At 44.1% G+C, this 17,306-nt stretch overlaps 2 protein-coding genes across 4 annotated transcripts in view; both read left to right on the top strand.

Moving 5' to 3' along the window:
- LOC130122884 (protocadherin gamma-A11-like) overlaps positions 1 to 17,306 on the top strand; it is a 311,235-nt gene that overhangs the window by 46,625 nt on the left and 247,304 nt on the right. The window contains exon 1 of one of the 3 annotated variants that reach the window (XM_056292209.1): positions 6,606 to 8,996. The exons of 1 other annotated variant lie outside the window; for it this stretch is intronic. In XM_056292209.1, coding sequence (XP_056148184.1) covers positions 6,606 to 8,996 — 2,391 coding nt within the window. Of the gene's footprint in view, positions 1 to 6,605; positions 8,997 to 12,485; positions 14,979 to 17,306 lie in introns of those variants that run through there. One more of the 3 variants, XM_056292140.1, reaches the window with a different exon arrangement.
- LOC130126503 (protocadherin beta-15-like) lies at positions 865 to 6,535 on the top strand. The gene is made up of 2 exons (XM_056296058.1): positions 865 to 3,255; positions 6,401 to 6,535. The coding sequence occupies exons 1-2, from the start codon at positions 865 to 867 to the stop codon at positions 6,533 to 6,535; spliced, it is 2,526 nt and encodes an 841-aa protein (XP_056152033.1).

Here is a 17,306-nt window from a genome sequence, read left to right as displayed (position 1 = left end):
TAGAAAGGCTCATTCACCACACAAGAGTCCCAAAATACAGGAACATCTTTAACCTGACAATGTGGCATGCTTCTCTGTCTGTCTGTCTGTCTGTCTGTCTGTGTGTCTGTCTGTCTGTCTGTCTGTCTCTGTCTTTCTCTGTGTGTGTGTGTCTCTCTCTCTAACTATCTAGCCATCTATCCAATCACAATCAAAATCAGTTTCATCGGCCAAGTGTGCCTATGCACACGAGGAATTTGACTCCGGTTCACAGCAACTTGTAGCAAAAAAAAGGAAAGAATAGCAGAAAAAGTAAAACACAGAAGAAATAAATGAAACAACAACAGGCCATTGGAAGCAAGCATGCATGCACAACAGATATGTCGCTACTATACATAGATTAGTTATGGTTGAGAAATAAACAACGTATGCCCATATATTACACATTATTGCTTATATAATATACTGCCCATACACTAAACTATATGCCATACCACGACTCCACAACCCATCATGCCCATACAATGATACATGCTCCCTCTATATGTTAGTCTTTCTGTTTGTTTGTCTGTCTGTCTGTCTGTCTGACTGTCTGTCTATCCGCCTCGTGCTTAATGTTAAAGAAACCAGAGCATCATTTATTAGTTTTTTAATGTGTAATATCTGAAAAATACCCACAGTGTCGCTGTTCACTTGCTCATGTGAGAGAAAACCTCTTCTCCACCCACTGCCATAACCCAGCAGCCCATCAGCCAACACAGGTCTTTGTTGTGGACACGCTGCAGATGGCATTCACCAGTAGATTCATTTCATAAGATTTAGTAAATATAATTTTAAATAGTAACTTAGATAGAAGGTGTGTCTGTAACCTACTTCCATGCAACAATGGGTAACAAAGGAAAGTCGCTGCTGTTTCTTCCTTTCTGCTTTGCTTTTGTCGTCCACTTGACCGATGGAGACCTAAGCTATGCTATTCCGGAGGAGATGAAACGCGGATCCATTATTGGGAATGCAGCCAAGGATCTGGGACTGGAGGTGGGCAGATTGTCCGCCCGTAAGGCCCGTATCGACTCCGAGGAAAACCATCAACGTTATTGTGAAATTGATTTAAAAACGGGCAAAGTGCGCGTCGGAGGACGCATAGACAGAGAGGAGCATTGCGGAGAAAAGGCTTCATGCGCTCTTGGATGCGAGTTGCTCCTGGAGGCTCCCCTGGAATTACACCGGATCTTACTCCACATCCAAGACATAAACGATAATGCGCCGGTGTTCCCGAAGGACGTTATAAAACTGGAGATTCGTGAATCGGCCGACAAAGGAGCCCGGTATCGCGTTAACGCAGCCCACGATGCCGACATAGGCCAGAATGCTGTTCAGAGCTACACCCTGCAGCACAACAACCACTTCGTCCTCAATATGCAGACGACCAGTGCCGGCAGTAAATATGGCGAGCTGGTTTTAAACAAGGAGTTAGACCGAGAGGAGCAGCAGGAAATGCAGCTGTTGCTCACGGCTCTGGACGGCGGTTCTCCTCAGAGATCAGGTACTGCAATCATTCACGTGTCGGTGCTGGACGCGAACGATAACGCCCCGGTGTTCAGCCAGACCATCTACGAAGCCGGTCTGCCTGAGAACTCCCCCATGGACACCTCCGTTATTACGGTGAGTGCGACGGACGCTGACGAGGGAGCCAACGGTGACGTTACGTACGAGTTCAGCCGGATGTCCGAGAAGTCCCGGAAGATGTTTTCACTGGATCATAAAACTGGAGTTATAACAGTAACAGGTGACATTGACTATGAGGACGGATTTAAATATGAAATGTTTGTCGAGGCAAAAGATGGATATGGTCTATCTTCAGATGCAAAGGTAATTATAAGCATAACTGATGTTAACGACAATGCCCCAGTGATATATCTTAAATCACTGACAAATCCCATACCAGAGAATATATCACCTGGTGAAGAGGTGGGCATCATTAACGTCCAAGATAAAGATTCCGATAAGAACAGACACGTAACTTGCTCTATCAAACACAACCTGCCTTTTAAACTGGTTCCTTCCATCAAAAACTATTATTCTCTGGTGACAACGGGCCCATTAGACCGTGAACTAGTGTCTGGTTACAACATCACAATCACTGCTACTGATGAGGGCTCTCCTCCTCTTTCCTCCTCCAAAAGTGTTCAGTTATCTGTAGCTGACGTCAACGACAACCCACCTGTGTTTGAGGAGCAGTCCTACAACGCCTACGTGACTGAAAACAACAAACCTGGATCTACTTTCTGTTCCGTTAGTGCCCTAGACCCAGACTGGAGACAAAACGGTACAGTGATTTATTCTCTTTTACCTGGGGAGGTGAACGGTTCCCCGGTGTCCTCCTATCTCTCCGTTAACGGAGACACGGGGCTGATCCACGCTGTCAGGTCGTTGGATTATGAACAGTTTAGGAGCTTTAAAGTTCACGTGATGGCGCGAGACAACGGTTCTCCTCCACTCAGCAGCAACGTGACCGTCAGTGTCTTCATAACGGATGTGAATGACAACTGTCCTCAGATACTTTACCCCGCCCCGGAGGGACACTCCTTCATGACGGAACTCGTCCCGAAAGCAGCTCACGGGGGCTCTCTGGTATCCAAGGTGATAGCGGTGGATGCAGACTCCGGACAGAACGCCTGGCTGTCCTATCATATAGTCAAATCCACTGATCCGGGACTTTTCACTATTGGTCTCCACAGTGGAGAGATCAGGACACAGCGGGACATTTCTGAATCTGACAACATGAAACAGAATCTTATTGTGGCAGTGAAAGATAACGGACAGCCCTCTCTGTCTGCCACCTGTTCCATGTATTTACTGATTTCTGATGACTTGGCTGAAGTGCCAGAACTGAAAGACATGTCTTATGATGAGACTAACTCCAAACTGACCTCTTATCTGATCATCGCGCTGGTGTCAGTCTCCACCTTTTTCCTGACCTTCATTATTGTCATCCTGGGTGTGAGGTTTTGTCACAGGAGAAAACCCAGACTGTTGTTTGATGGAGCGGTGGCCATCCCCAGTGCTTATCTGCCTCCTAATTACTCAGAAGTTGACGGAACAGGAACTTTACGCAGCACTTACAATTATGACGCTTATCTGACAACGGGCTCTAGAACCAGTGACTTCAAGTTTGTGAGATCTTACAATGACAACACACTGCCTGCAGACCAGACTCTGAAGAAAAGTCCAACCGATCTTGCCGAGGCATTTGGAAACTTCGACGAGTCTCCTGAGGTAAGCCCGTTGATTAGTATAAATACAACACGGCTATTTGCTCGGTGAAGTTGAAACTAATGATAAGCAAAGACGGATGTCTTTACACTAAATAGCTTATTCACGTTGAATCATTTCATTTAGTCCATAATATATCTTCCCAATAACATCAATAACTGCTAAATATGCTAATGAGAGACATTGCGTGCAATACAGTTGATTGTCTTTTGTTCAAATGTGACCGTCGAGCACCTGAATTTATTTACAGACTATAAACTGTGCAGCATATTAGTTGTTTTTCTTGCCTTTCTTATCAATCAAACAGTAGTTGAGTTATTCTACATGATATGATTTGCGTTGATGATCTGACATTACCAGTAGAGTAGTGCGCTGTGGAGGAACATATCGTGTCGAGGTGGGTGGACGAATGAGTTAAGAGGCAGAAATATCTCTGAAATGGCAATTCCCGTGTCCCATACATGGCATGACCACGGGAATTAGCTTTAATTTTCACACCAAAAATGGCTTACAAACACTGACCTCCCCCCTTCCCCGACCCCCCCATCCCACTACTGGAAACATAAGTCACAATCACGTTCAGTCAGTCAGTTGGACTTCTACTTAGTCCGAGTCGAACCCCCAAACAAACAACACTGCCACAATAACCAAAATATGAACAAAATCACTAAAACAGATATTTTAACACGAACTTAAACTGTCCCATTATCCCCTGCATCCCCCAGCCGAGAACTGCTGACGGTCAGAGCGACCGTCCTCTCCGGTCACTGCAGCATCATCATCTTCACTTTAGAGACCGGGGAGAAGACCCAGTATATGTCTGGACCGTGTTTGGTCGATGCTCGAAATTGTGGCCAATTTGTTACAGTGATAGTCAGTGGTAGTGTCTAAAATGTTAATTCCTGGATATTAAATGTTCATCTGTAAATGTATGTAGTGGTTGCAGTAATATTTGTTGTTAAAGTGTACTGAAGTAGCATATCACGTGACATGGTTAAGCCATGTTCGAGTTTAAATGAAAAGGTCTTAAATGCGGTTGCAAGAACAATGCTTTCCACTCATATATTGGGATGTTTGATTTGAAAGAGAAGGTAATATAATTGTATGTATACCTATTCTAACCCCCCCCCTTCTCTTCTTCTGTTGCTATCTGCGGATTTCTGGTTTTTCCAATGCTACCTATGCGTTGAGTGTTTTGTTAGGGTGGTTGTTATTTGGGGGGATTTACCTGCCTCTCGGTGCATGGAGAGCTGTGTTCTCTCCTTCTCTGCTCCATGCTGGCCTGCTACAGTACGGAACCACATGTGGAAAGAGCAGCAATATATCCCTTTCTTTAGCATGAGATATCTATCAGCCAGCCAGTAGTGTAGCCTCAGTAACGTCGTAGGTCATCTGATCCAATAATGAGACTTGTTCAGTCAGTCACTCAGACATGGTCTTCCACCGATATACATGTTTGTAGAGCTGGTCTCGCTGGCCGATCCAGCCAAAAACGTTTCATTCAAATATGCTATGAAGCCTCTTTACTACCCTTCAGCTTGAAGTTGCGTGTGAGTATATGCGTATACACGTATTAACATCTTAGAATGGTTTATTTATTTATTTATTATTCTGTTCAACTTACATTAATGTTTGCCCTTTGCCTGGTCCTCGCGTGAGTCTGCATGCAGGGCCACATGAGGGTGACAGTGTGCATCTCTTGCCCATGTCCTGATCTGTCTGTTGTCTCTGACATAGTGACGATGCCGCTTGTCTGGGTAGACTGTAAGAACTGATTTGCCTTTCTGGGGTAAATACAATTTTCTGAATCTGAAGCTGAATACGCGTGTGAGTGTGCATCTGAGTTTGCATGTGCGTGCGTGAATGTGTGTGTGTGTGTGTGTGTGTGTGTGTGTGTGTGTGTGTGTGTGTGTGTGTGTGTGTGTGTGTGTGTGTGTGTGTGTGTGTGTATGTGTGTGTGTGTGTGTGTGTGTGTATGTGTATGTGTTTGGAACTTATTCATAGGGCACATCGTGTGGTCTCGTTCACTTATCTCGTCATGTATTTGTGTTTTATATGTAGTGCAGCATTTACCATGTACTGTACATTGTTCCTTTTGAAATGCTCTTTCACCACTGAGTTGTTTACTGACAAGTAGTACGCCGATGCTTTAGCACAAGTTAGTTAGCACGAGTCCCAAAAAATACAGGAGCGTCTTTAACCTGACATGTGTCATGTCTCTCTCTCAATTCAATTCAATTCAATTCAATATGTGCTTTATTGGCATGACGTACGTTTGTGTACATATTGCCAAAGCATGTAAAACAACAACAACACAACACAACAAGGATTATAATAATAACAGCAACAACAAAAATGATTATGGTATTAAACAACAACAGTAGCAATAGGTGCCGTCACCCACTGTCTCTTAGGTTGTGGCAGGAAAATATAAATCTTGCTGCAATGCTCGCCGCTGGCTCCCCTCCCAGGACCACCCGCAGCTTACCTGCGTCGTCTCTCTCTCTCTCTCTCTCTCTCTCTCTCTCTCTCTCTCTCTCTCTCTCTCTCTCTCTCTCTCTCTCTCTCTCTCTCTCTCTCTCTCTCTCTCTCTCTCTATATATATATATATATATACAATAACAATCAACATCAGTTTTATTGGCCAAGTGTGTCTATGCACACATTGAATTTGACTCCGGTTTACCGCGGCTTGTACCACTTGCAGCTCACACACAAAAGAAAAAAAAAAGAAAAAAAATACGAAAACTAACAACAAACATAAAAAGACATAGTAAATAAATGGAACAACAACAAGACATTGAAGGCAAGAATGTATGCCCAACAGATATGTCGCTACTATACATAGTTTAGTTATGGTTGAGTGATAAACAACATGTGTCCATATATTACACATTATTGCTTATATAATATATTGCCCGTACACTAACCTATATACCATACCACGACTCCACAACCCATCATGCCCATACAATACTGTATACTCTGTCTGTCTGTCTGTCTGTCTGTCTGTCTGTCTGTCTGTCTGTCTGTCTGTCTGTCTGTCTGTGTCTCTGTCTTGTGGTTAGTGTTAAAGAAACCAGAGCATCTCGTGCTAATTTATAAGTTGTTGTATTTTTTATGTGTAATATCTGAAAAATACCCACAGTGTCGCTGTTCACTTGCTCATGTGAGAGAAAACCTCTTCTCCACCCACTGCCATAACCCAGCAGCCCATCAGCCAACACAGGTCTTTGTTGTGGACACGCTGCAGATGGCATTCACCAGTAGATTCATTTCATAAGATTTAGTAAATATAATTTTAAATAGTAACTTAGATAGAAGGTGTGTCTGTAACCTATTTCCATGCAACAATGGGTAACAAAGGAAAGCCGCTGCTATTTCTTCCTTTCTGCTTTGCTTTTGTCGTCCACTTGACCGATGGAGACCTAAGCTATGCTATTCCGGAGGAGATGAAACGCGGATCCATTATTGGGAATGCAGCCAAGGATCTGGGACTGGAGGTGGGCAGATTGTCCGCCCGTAAGGCCCGTATCGACTCCGAGGAAAACCATCAACGTTATTGTGAAATTGATTTAAAAACGGGCAACGTGCTCGTCGGAGGACGCATAGACAGAGAGGAGCATTGCGGAGAAAAGGCTTCATGCGCTCTTAGATGCGAGTTGCTCCTGGAGGCTCCCCTGGAATTACACCGGATCTTACTCCACATCCAAGACATAAACGATAATGCGCCGGTGTTCCCGAAGGACGTTATAAAACTGGAGATTCGTGAATCGGCCGTCAAAGGAGCCCGGTATCGCGTTAACGCAGCCCACGATGCCGACATAGGCCAGAATGCTGTTCAGAGCTACACCCTGCAGCACAACAACCACTTCGTCCTCAATATGCAGACGACCAGTGCCGGCAGTAAATATGGCGAGCTGGTTTTAAACAAGGAGTTAGACCGAGAGGAGCAGCAGGAAATGCAGCTGTTGCTCACGGCTCTGGACGGCGGTTCCCCCCAGAGATCAGGTACTGCAATCATTCACGTGTCGGTGCTGGACGCGAACGATAACGCCCCGGTGTTCAGCCAGACCATCTACGAAGCCGGTCTGCCTGAGAACTCCCCCATGGACACCTCCGTTATTACGGTGAGTGCGACGGACGCTGACGAGGGAGCCAACGGTGACGTTACGTACGAGTTCAGCCGGATGTCCGAGAAGTCCCGGAAGATGTTTTCACTGGATCATAAAACTGGAGTTATAACAGTAACAGGTGACATTGACTATGAGGACGGATTTAAATATGAAATGTTTGTCGAGGCAAAAGATGGATATGGTCTATCTTCAGATGCAAAGGTTATTATAAGCATAACTGATGTTAACGACAATGCCCCAGTGATATATCTTAGATCACTGACAAATCCCATACCAGAGAATATATCACCTGGTGAAGAGGTGGGCATCATTAACGTCCAAGATAAAGATTCCGATAAGAACAGACACGTAACTTGCTCTATCAAACACAACCTGCCTTTTAAACTGGTTCCTTCCATCAAAAACTATTATTCTCTGGTGACAACGGGCCCATTAGACCGTGAACTAGTGTCTGGTTACAACATCACAATCACTGCTACTGATGAGGGCTCTCCTCCTCTTTCCTCCTCCAAAAGTGTTCAGTTATCTGTAGCTGACGTCAACGACAACCCACCTGTGTTTGAGGAGCAGTCCTACAAGGCCTACGTGACTGAAAACAACAAACCTGGATCTACTTTCTGTTCCGTTAGTGCCCTAGACCCAGACTGGAGACAAAACGGTACAGTGATTTATTCTCTTTTACCTGGGGAGGTGAACGGTGTCCCGGTGTCCTCCTATCTCTCCGTTAACGGAGACACGGGGCTGATCCACGCTGTCAGGTCGTTGGATTATGAACAGTTCAGGAGCTTTAAAGTTGACGTGATGGCGCGAGACAACGGTTCTCCTCCACTCAGCAGCAACGTGACCGTCAGTGTCTTCATAACGGATGTGAATGACAACTCTCCTCAGATACTTTACCCCGCCCCGGAGGGACACTCCTTCATGACTGAACTCGTCCCCAAAGCAGCTCACGGGGGCTCTCTGGTGTCCAAGGTGATAGCGGTGGATGCAGACTCCGGACAGAACGCCTGGCTGTCCTATCATATAGTCAAATCCACTGATCCGGGACTTTTCACTATTGGTCTGCACAGTGGAGAGATCAGGACACAGCGGGACATTTCTGAATCTGACAACATGAAACAGAATCTTATTGTGGCAGTGAAAGATAACGGACAGCCCTCTCTGTCTGCCACCTGCTCCATGTATTTACTGATTTCTGATAACTTGGCTGAAGTGCCAGAACTGAAAGACATGTCTTATGATGAGACTAACTCCAAACTGACCTCTTATCTGATCATCGCGCTGGTGTCAGTCTCCACCTTTTTCCTGACCTTCATTATTGTCATCCTGGGTGTGAGGTTTTGTCGCAGGAGAAAACCCAGACTGTTGTTTGATGGAGCGGTGGCCATCCCCAGTGCTTATCTGCCTCCTAATTACGCAGAAGTTGACGGAACAGGAACTTTACGCAGCACTTACAATTATGACGCTTATCTGACAACGGGCTCTAGAACCAGTGACTTCAAGTTTGTGAGATCTTACAATGACAACACATTGCCTGCAGACCAGACTCTGAAGAAAAGTCCAACTGATCTTGCCGAGGTATTTGGAAACTTCGACGAGTCTCCTGAGGTAAGCCTGTTAATTAGTATATCTACAATGCAGTAGTTTGCTTTGTGACGTTGAAACTAATGATTTGCAAAGAGGGATTTCCATAGTCTTTGCAGCTTACGCAAGAGGAATTATTTCACTTTGGTTTTTCATAAGTATTCCAAATAACAATATCAATAACTGCTAATAGGCTAATGACAGACATTGCGTGCAATACCGTTGATTGACATTTATTCAACGGTGACTTTCGAGCCCCTGAATGTATTTGCAGACAAAGTTGCGCAACCTATTTTTTTCTTTCCTACCTGAATATTCCAACAGTTGTTGGGTTATTCTACATAATACGGTTTGATTAGATGGTCTAACATTTTAAATGAACAACAGAATAGTGCACTGTGGAACAAGGACACACTTTCTAATTATCTCGTAATTGCCTCTCCTCTTTCATCTGTGTCTATCTGCGGGTGTCTCTCGTTGTTCTAAAGGTCACTCTGTATTGAGTGTTTTGTCAGAGTGGTTGTTATTTGGGGTTTTGAGTGTGCGCTCTCCCTCCTGCCTCTCGGTGCATGGAGAGCTGTGTTCTCTCCTACTCTGCTCCATGCTGGACTGTTTCAGTACCGAACCACATGTGTGAAGAGTAGCAATATATCCCGTTCGTTAGCGTGCGAAATCTATCAGCCGCCCAATCGTGTAACTTCAGTGACGTCATTGGTGACCTGATCTAGCGACCCAACCGTATAACCTTTTTATTCAGTCACTCAAACGTGGTAAACCACAGATATCCTCTTTTTTAGGGCTGGACACGCTGGTGGGTCCAGCCAAATACCTTGCGTTCAAATAAACGTTGCTGCCTGTTTCCTATCCTTCAACTAGAAGTTGCATGAGGGCGTGTGTATACATGTGTGCGTTTGATGGTGCGTGTGTGTTTACAAATGTCTTCATAAGGTGTGTCGTGTGGTCTCGTTCACGTATCTCCTCATGTCTGCGTATTATACACAATGCGGTATTTACCATGTAATGTACGTTATTCCTTTTGGAAAGCTCATTGACCACTGAGTTGTGTACTAACATGTATATTCATGTTTTCTATAAGTTATTACACTTCTTATAATGGCAACACACTGCCTGCGTACCAGAGTCTGAGGAATTGCTCCATTGATTTCGGAGAGGCAGTTGTTGGTCTTGACGAGCCACGAGAGCTCGGCCCATTGTTTTAGACAAAGAATTAGAAAATGGCAAAATACAAGTTCAGAGATGAAGGCGTTCATCCTCGGAAATTGAGGTACAGAATAGGTACACCTCTGTGCTTATAGGTACATTACAGCAACATAGGTACAATGTTATACTTTGAAGGATCAGATATGTATCTTTCCATTAGCTGAAAGGTAACAAAGGTACTTAAAAGACAATGAAGTACACTTTTGTACCATTTGCCCCACAGCTTGGGTGCAATCCATGACTATCAGTCAGAAATATAATGATTAGTGTATTTTTCTCTTTGTTTCTCTGCTACATTTGTGATCAAACTGATGAATTTGATGAATGATGAAAGCTACGTTAAATCTATAGGCTGCAAACAAATGATGAGGGTACAAAGAAGTTCCTGCTTACATGGATACATTACTGTACTTCAGAAAGGTACTGCCACAGCGACAAGCATCTGTACCCACTTAGGTACACACTGGTACTTGTTTGTCTTAGTGTGTTCAATCATTACAAAAGTTTGTATTTTCTTTGACACTGTCTTTTAGAATCTATCCAAATAGTGAACAAACGATTTTATATCGGGGGAAACCGGAAGAAGCACATTTCTTTCCTGAATATGGCAACTATGGTGTGTTTTGATGTAATGTCTTATATCTATCTCACGATACAATATATTCAAATCATCCCCCATTGTCATCCGGTGGGAGTTAATTGTGGCGGGAAAGTGATCAGTGTGGGGGGATGAAACCCTGGTGACAGCAGAAGTCACTTGACCTTAATGATAGGGCAGAGACCTTTCGCTTCTGGTCTCGCGTGCTTGTGGCGTTAAAATCCAGTTTCTGTGAGTTGTGTTGAAATCCACCCAAGTCCTCCATCTTGCATCTCATGGGTTCTGTGCTTTTTTGTTGGGATACTTGTTTAAGTAAATGTGCACATGGAGAGAGCAAGGTTGGGAATGTTGCCAGGACATCGGGGGACCCCCACCTCTTTGCAGTAGTTAACATGGGATCGTTAATGACCATAGTGAGTCAGGACCTTGGTTTAAAGTATCATCCGAAGGACTGCATCTCCTGCAGCACAGTGTCCCCGTCTCTGCACTGGGGCTTTGGGATTATTATTATATTTTCATTAGAACCAGTGGGAAGACTGCCCCCTACTGACCCAGCAACAGTTTCGCATTGTGAATATGACATCTTTAATTCTAGTTTAAACGGATTGCTCAGTGTAAAAGTTTTCCACGGCTCTGTTAATGGTGACCTCGAAACAATTTTCTCAATTTCCGTTGCATTCCACTACATTTTCCACATCTAATGGGACTAGGCAGTCCATTATACAGTAGTTTAAACAAAACACATCTTGGGTTGATGGTAAGAATATAGTGGCACGTAATACTTGTGGTTTTTCCCCTTATACGTTGTGTTTGTCCGTCCGCCCGCCATAAAGACCTTTACACACATGCCCAGCACATCATCTCTGTCCACGGTGCTGAACCCTCTGTAAACGGGTGGTGCTTGGACTTCAGTCTGGCAATCTTTGTTCCTTTCCAGCTGGAGCATTAACTTTGCTTTGCCAACCCTGTGTGTAATGTTTACTTCTTGCAGAATACTCTTGGCTAGGAGTTTAGACGGCTTAGAAATGTAAACCAGATCAAATGTCGGGACCTGGACATTTTAATCAATTGTGCAGAATAGTTTTTTTTTTTGCCTTTTGCAATTTTAGTCATTGTCATTCGTGTATCAATAGATATTTATGTTTTGATCAACAGCACCTGCACTTTTAGAAACAGACATATTTTCAGGCCCCTCAAACACACACACACACACACACACACACACACACACACCGTTTGTGATGGTGGTGGGAGGTTTACAGTTGTGCTTCGTGTTTCACGGATAGTCTCTGTTGTGTCTGTTTCAGTATCGCTCAAATGTAACCAAGAGAAATAGCTTAAAATCTCTATCATTATATGTATAAGCTGTTAAAAAATAGTCGTAAAACTGGTTTTAGTTTTAGCTGTTGCGATTTCATGAGATGTGGTTATGTCTAAAGCAACATGTGTTTAGCCCGAAATTGTGTTAAGCAAGTCCGTGTTGTGTTTAACATAATTTACAAAGGTTCTCAGTCAGGATTTGTTGTGTAGTGACGCAACCAGTTAGTTGTGTTGTGTCTAACAAAATGCTCACGGTGTCGCTCTGCGCCAACTTTGGTCGGAAGCAAGTCCGTCCTCCACCCGTCTGTCGACCAATACAGGGCGTCAATTGTGCAACTGTGTCACATTTGACCGAGGAAGCTTGTCGACGGGTCTGCACTGTGCCGATTCCGGGACTCGAACCAGCAGTGAATTGATTTGACATCCACCAAACAACAGGATTATACCGTTACGTGGGATTTCGCCTTGTGAAAATGAGGAACAAAAGATTTGAGCTTCTCCGCCACGGCGTCGCTTTCCTTTTCCTCCTCCTGCGCTGCGTCGACGGAGACGTGAGCTACTCTATTCCGGAAGAGATGAAACGTGGATCCGTCATTGGAAATATAGCCAAGGATTTCGGACTTGAAGTGGGTAAAATGTCCGTCCGCAAGGCCCGTATCGATGCTGAGGGGGACGGCGTCCAGTATAGTGGTGTTAGCGTGAACACCGGGGACCTGGTTGTAGCTGAGCGCATCGACAGAGAAGGGCTTTGTGCCAAGAAGGCGTCGTGTGTTATCAGACAAGACCTGGTGCTGGAAAACCCGCTAGAGCTGCACCGGATTACCATCCGTGTTCAAGATATCAATGACAACGCACCTCGGTTTAAGGAGGATGTACTGAAATTTGAAATACGAGAATCGGCCGATAAAGGTGCACGTTTTATTCTGGACGAGGCGCACGATGGAGACATCGCAGGGAATGGAGTAAAGGGCTATACGCTTCAGCAGAATGAGTACTTTACGTTAATCGTAAATACAAAAGCCGGAGGACGAAAATATGGCGAACTAGTGTTGGAGAAAGAATTAGACAGGGAGAAAGAACAAGAAATTACGCTTTTACTTACAGCAATAGATGGTGGTTCCCCTCAGAGATCGGGCACTGTACTGATCCACATCACTGTGCTGGATGCCAATGATAATGCCCCAGTGTTCAGCCAGTCTGTGTATAGAGCCAGGATACCTGAGACCTCCCCACTGGACACAGTAGTGCTGACAGTCAGTGCAGCCGATGCAGACGAGGGCGTAAACGGGGAAATTATCTATGGATTTGACCATGTTTCTGCTGAAAATAGTAACGTTTTTACAATAAACCCCAGGACAGGGGAAGTTAGAGTGACTGGACCTATTGATTATGAAAAAGAGTCGTCATACGAAATGCAGATGAGCGCAAAAGATGGTCCGGGATTGGCTTCATACGCAACGTTGATAATTGAGATCACTGATATCAACGACAACGCTCCAGTGATTTATCTCAAATCAATAACTAATTCAATACCAGAGAACGTATCACCTGGTACAGAGGTTGGTATCATTAATGTGCAGGACAGAGACTCAGAGAATAACCGACAAGTCCGCTGCTCCATTCAACAAAACCTGCCTTTCAAGTTGGTTCCCTCCATCAAAAACTATTATTCTCTGGTGACCACTGGTGAACTAGACCGCGAACTAGTGTCTGATTACAACATCACAATCACTGCTACTGATGAGGGCTCTCCTCCTCTTTCCTCCTCTAAAAGTGTTCACTTATCTGTAGCTGACGTCAACGACAACCCACCTGTGTTTGAGGAGCAGTCCTACAAGGCCTACGTGACTGAAAACAACAAACCTGGATCTACTTTATGTTCCGTTAGTGCCCTAGACCCAGACTGGAGACAAAACGGTACAGTGATTTATTCTCTTTTACCTGGGGAGGTGAACGGTGCCCCGGTGTCCTCCTATCTCTCCGTTAACGGAGACACGGGGCTGATCCACGCTGTCAGGTCGTTGGATTATGAGCAGTTCAGGAGCTTCAAGGTTCACGTGATGGCGCGAGACAACGGTTCTCCTCCACTCAGCAGCAACGTGACCGTCAGTGTCTTCATAACGGATGTGAATGACAACTCTCCTCAGATACTTTACCCCGCCCCGGAGGGACACTTCTTCATGACTGAACTCGTCCCCAAAGCAGCTCACGGGGGCTCTCTGGTGTCCAAGGTGATAGCGGTGGATGCAGACTCCGGACAGAACGCCTGGCTGTCCTATCATATAGTCAAATCCACTGATCCGGGACTTTTCACTATTGGTCTGCACAGTGGAGAGATCAGGACACAGCGGGACATTTCTGAATCTGACAACATGAAACAGAATCTTATTGTGACAGTGAAAGATAACGGACAGCCCTCTCTGTCTGCCACCTGTTCCATGTATTTACTGATTTCTGATAACTTGGCTGAAGTGCCAGAACTGAAAGACATGTCTTATGATGAGACTAACTCCAAACTGACCTCTTATCTGATCATCGCGCTGGTGTCAGTCTCCACCTTTTTCCTGACCTTCATTATTGTCATCCTGGGTGTGAGGTTTTGTCGCAGGAGAAAACCCAGACTGTTGTTTGATGGAGCGGTGGCCATCCCCAGTGCTTATCTGCCTCCTAATTACGCAGAAGTTGACGGAACAGGAACTTTACGCAGCACTTACAATTATGACGCTTATCTGACAACGGGCTCTAGAACCAGTGACTTCAAGTTTGTTAGATCTTACAATGACAACACACTGCCTGCAGACCAGACTCTGAAGAAAAGTCCATCAGATCTTGCCGAGGTATTTGGAAACTTCGACGAGTCTCCTGAGGTAAGCCCGTTAATTAGTATATCTACAACGCAGTAGTTTGCTCCGTGACGTTGAAACTGATGATTTGCAAAGAGGGATTTCCAAAGTCTGGGTAGATTACGCAAGAGGAATCATTTCACTTTGGTCTTTCACAAGTATTCCAAATATCAATATCAATAACTACTAATAGGCTAATGAGAGACATTGCGTGTAATACCGTTGATTGTCGTTTGTTCAAGGGTGACTCTCGAGCCCCTGAATTTATTTGCAGACAAAGTTGCGCAACCTATTTTGTTTTTCTGTCCTACCTGAATATTCCAACAGTTGTTGTGTTATTTCACATTATAAGGTTTGATTAGATGGTCCAACATTTTAAATGAACAACAGAATAGTGCACTGTGGAACAAGGATACACATTCTAATCATCTCGTAATTGCCTCTCCTCTTTCATCTGTTTCTATCTGCGGATGTCTCTCGTTCTTCTAAAAGTCACTCTGTGTTGAGTGATTTGTCAGAGTGGTTGTTATTTGGGGTGATGTATATGCGTGCTCTCCCTCCTGCCTCTCGGTGCATGGAGAGCTGTGTTCTCTCCTACTCTGCTCCATGCTGGACTGTTACAGTCCGTAACCACATGTGTGAAGAGCAACAATATATCCCGTTCGTTAGCGTGCGATATCTATCAGCCGCCCAATCGTGTAACTTCAGTGACGTCATTGGTCACCTTATCTAGCGATCCAAAACGTATAACTTTATCAGTCGGTCACTCAAACGGTGTGTTTGTCCGTCCGTCCGTCCGTCATAAACACCTTTAGGCGCAAGTCCAGCACATCATCTCTGTCCATGGTGCTGAACCTTCTGTAAGCGGGTGGTGCTTGGTCTTCAGTTTGGCAATCTTTGTTCCTTTTCAACTGGAGCATTAACTTTGCTTTGCCAACCCTCTGTGTAATGTTTACTTGTTGCAGAATACTCTTGGCTAGGAGTTTAGTCATCTTAGAAAGGTAAACCAGATCAAATGTCGCGACATGGAAATTTTAATCAATTGTGCAGAATAGTTTTTTTTTTGCCTTTTGCAATTGTTGTCACTGTCATTCGTGTATCAATAGTTGTTTATGTTTTGATCAATAGCACCTGCACTTTTAGAAACAGTCACATTTTCAGCCCCCTCAAATACACACACACACACACACACACACACACACACACACACACACACACACACACACACACACACCATTTGTGATGGTGGTGGGAAGTTTACAGTTGTGCTTCGTGTGTCACGAATAGTCTCTGTTGTGTCTGTTTCAGTATGGCTCAAATGTACCCAAGAGAAATAGCTTTAATCTCTATCATTATATGTATAAGCTGTTAAGTAAAAAGAAGAAAGAAGACGTTTGTCAGAAACACGCCTATAGAAAACAAATCGTCAGTTACAGAATGCAGATTTTACCTGATTGAATCACTTATTGCTAAGATATAGCAACTTGTTTGAACTAGTTAGGTAATAACAAGGTAACCACAATGATGCATCTATGCCCAGAAGGTTGTCATGGTTACACCTCGTCGCCATCCACGAAGAAACACACTGTCGTTTGCATGCAGACAATGAGGCTCCAGTGGTGTTAACATAACTCTTGATACAGTAAAGTATGCTGCTATAACACAAGAAATGCTTTGGATGAGTTTTTAATATGTGCAATATATTAGTCAATCCAAGGAACAAAAACACATACGGATGACGAGTAGCCTAGTATGATAAGAAATCTGTGAGGACTATTTTTCAGTGGGAAACAAACATCTCTTAGTTTTAAGTTTAATTTGTGATAATGCATCCCCACTCTTGTCACAAAAGTTATTTTTCAGTGAAATCTTACGTGAAGGTGTTCTTACCCTTTTCCCAAGGACAAAGCTTCACCCTCAGTTAGCCTTACAATGAAACCAACTGTCTTCTCTCCTAACTTCATCCGAGAACTATCAAAATCAGACACTGTTTATTTACTAATCTATTTAGGTACTTAGTTATTTATTTACATCTGATATTCGTAAAACTGGTTTTAGTTTTAGCTGTTGCGATTTCATGAGTTGTGGTTATGTCTGAAGCAACATTTGTTTAGTCCGCAATTGTGTTAAGCAATTCCGTGATGTGTTTAACATAATTTACAAAGGTTCTCAGTCAGGATTTTTTTGTCTAGTGACGCAACCAGTTAGTTGTGTCGTGTCTAACAAAATCCTCATGGTGTCGCTCTGCGCCAACTTTGGTCGGAAGCAAGTCCGTCCTCCACCCGTCTGTCGACCAATACAGGGCGTCAATTGTGCAACTGTGTCACATTTGACCGAGGAGGCTTGTCGACG

This window comes from Lampris incognitus, chromosome 1 (assembly GCF_029633865.1).
Source record: "Lampris incognitus isolate fLamInc1 chromosome 1, fLamInc1.hap2, whole genome shotgun sequence".
Taxonomy (NCBI): Eukaryota; Metazoa; Chordata; class Actinopteri; order Lampriformes; family Lampridae; genus Lampris; species Lampris incognitus.
The sequence above is the reverse complement of the archived record's forward strand: the minus strand, read 5'-3'. Positions and strand labels throughout refer to the sequence as shown.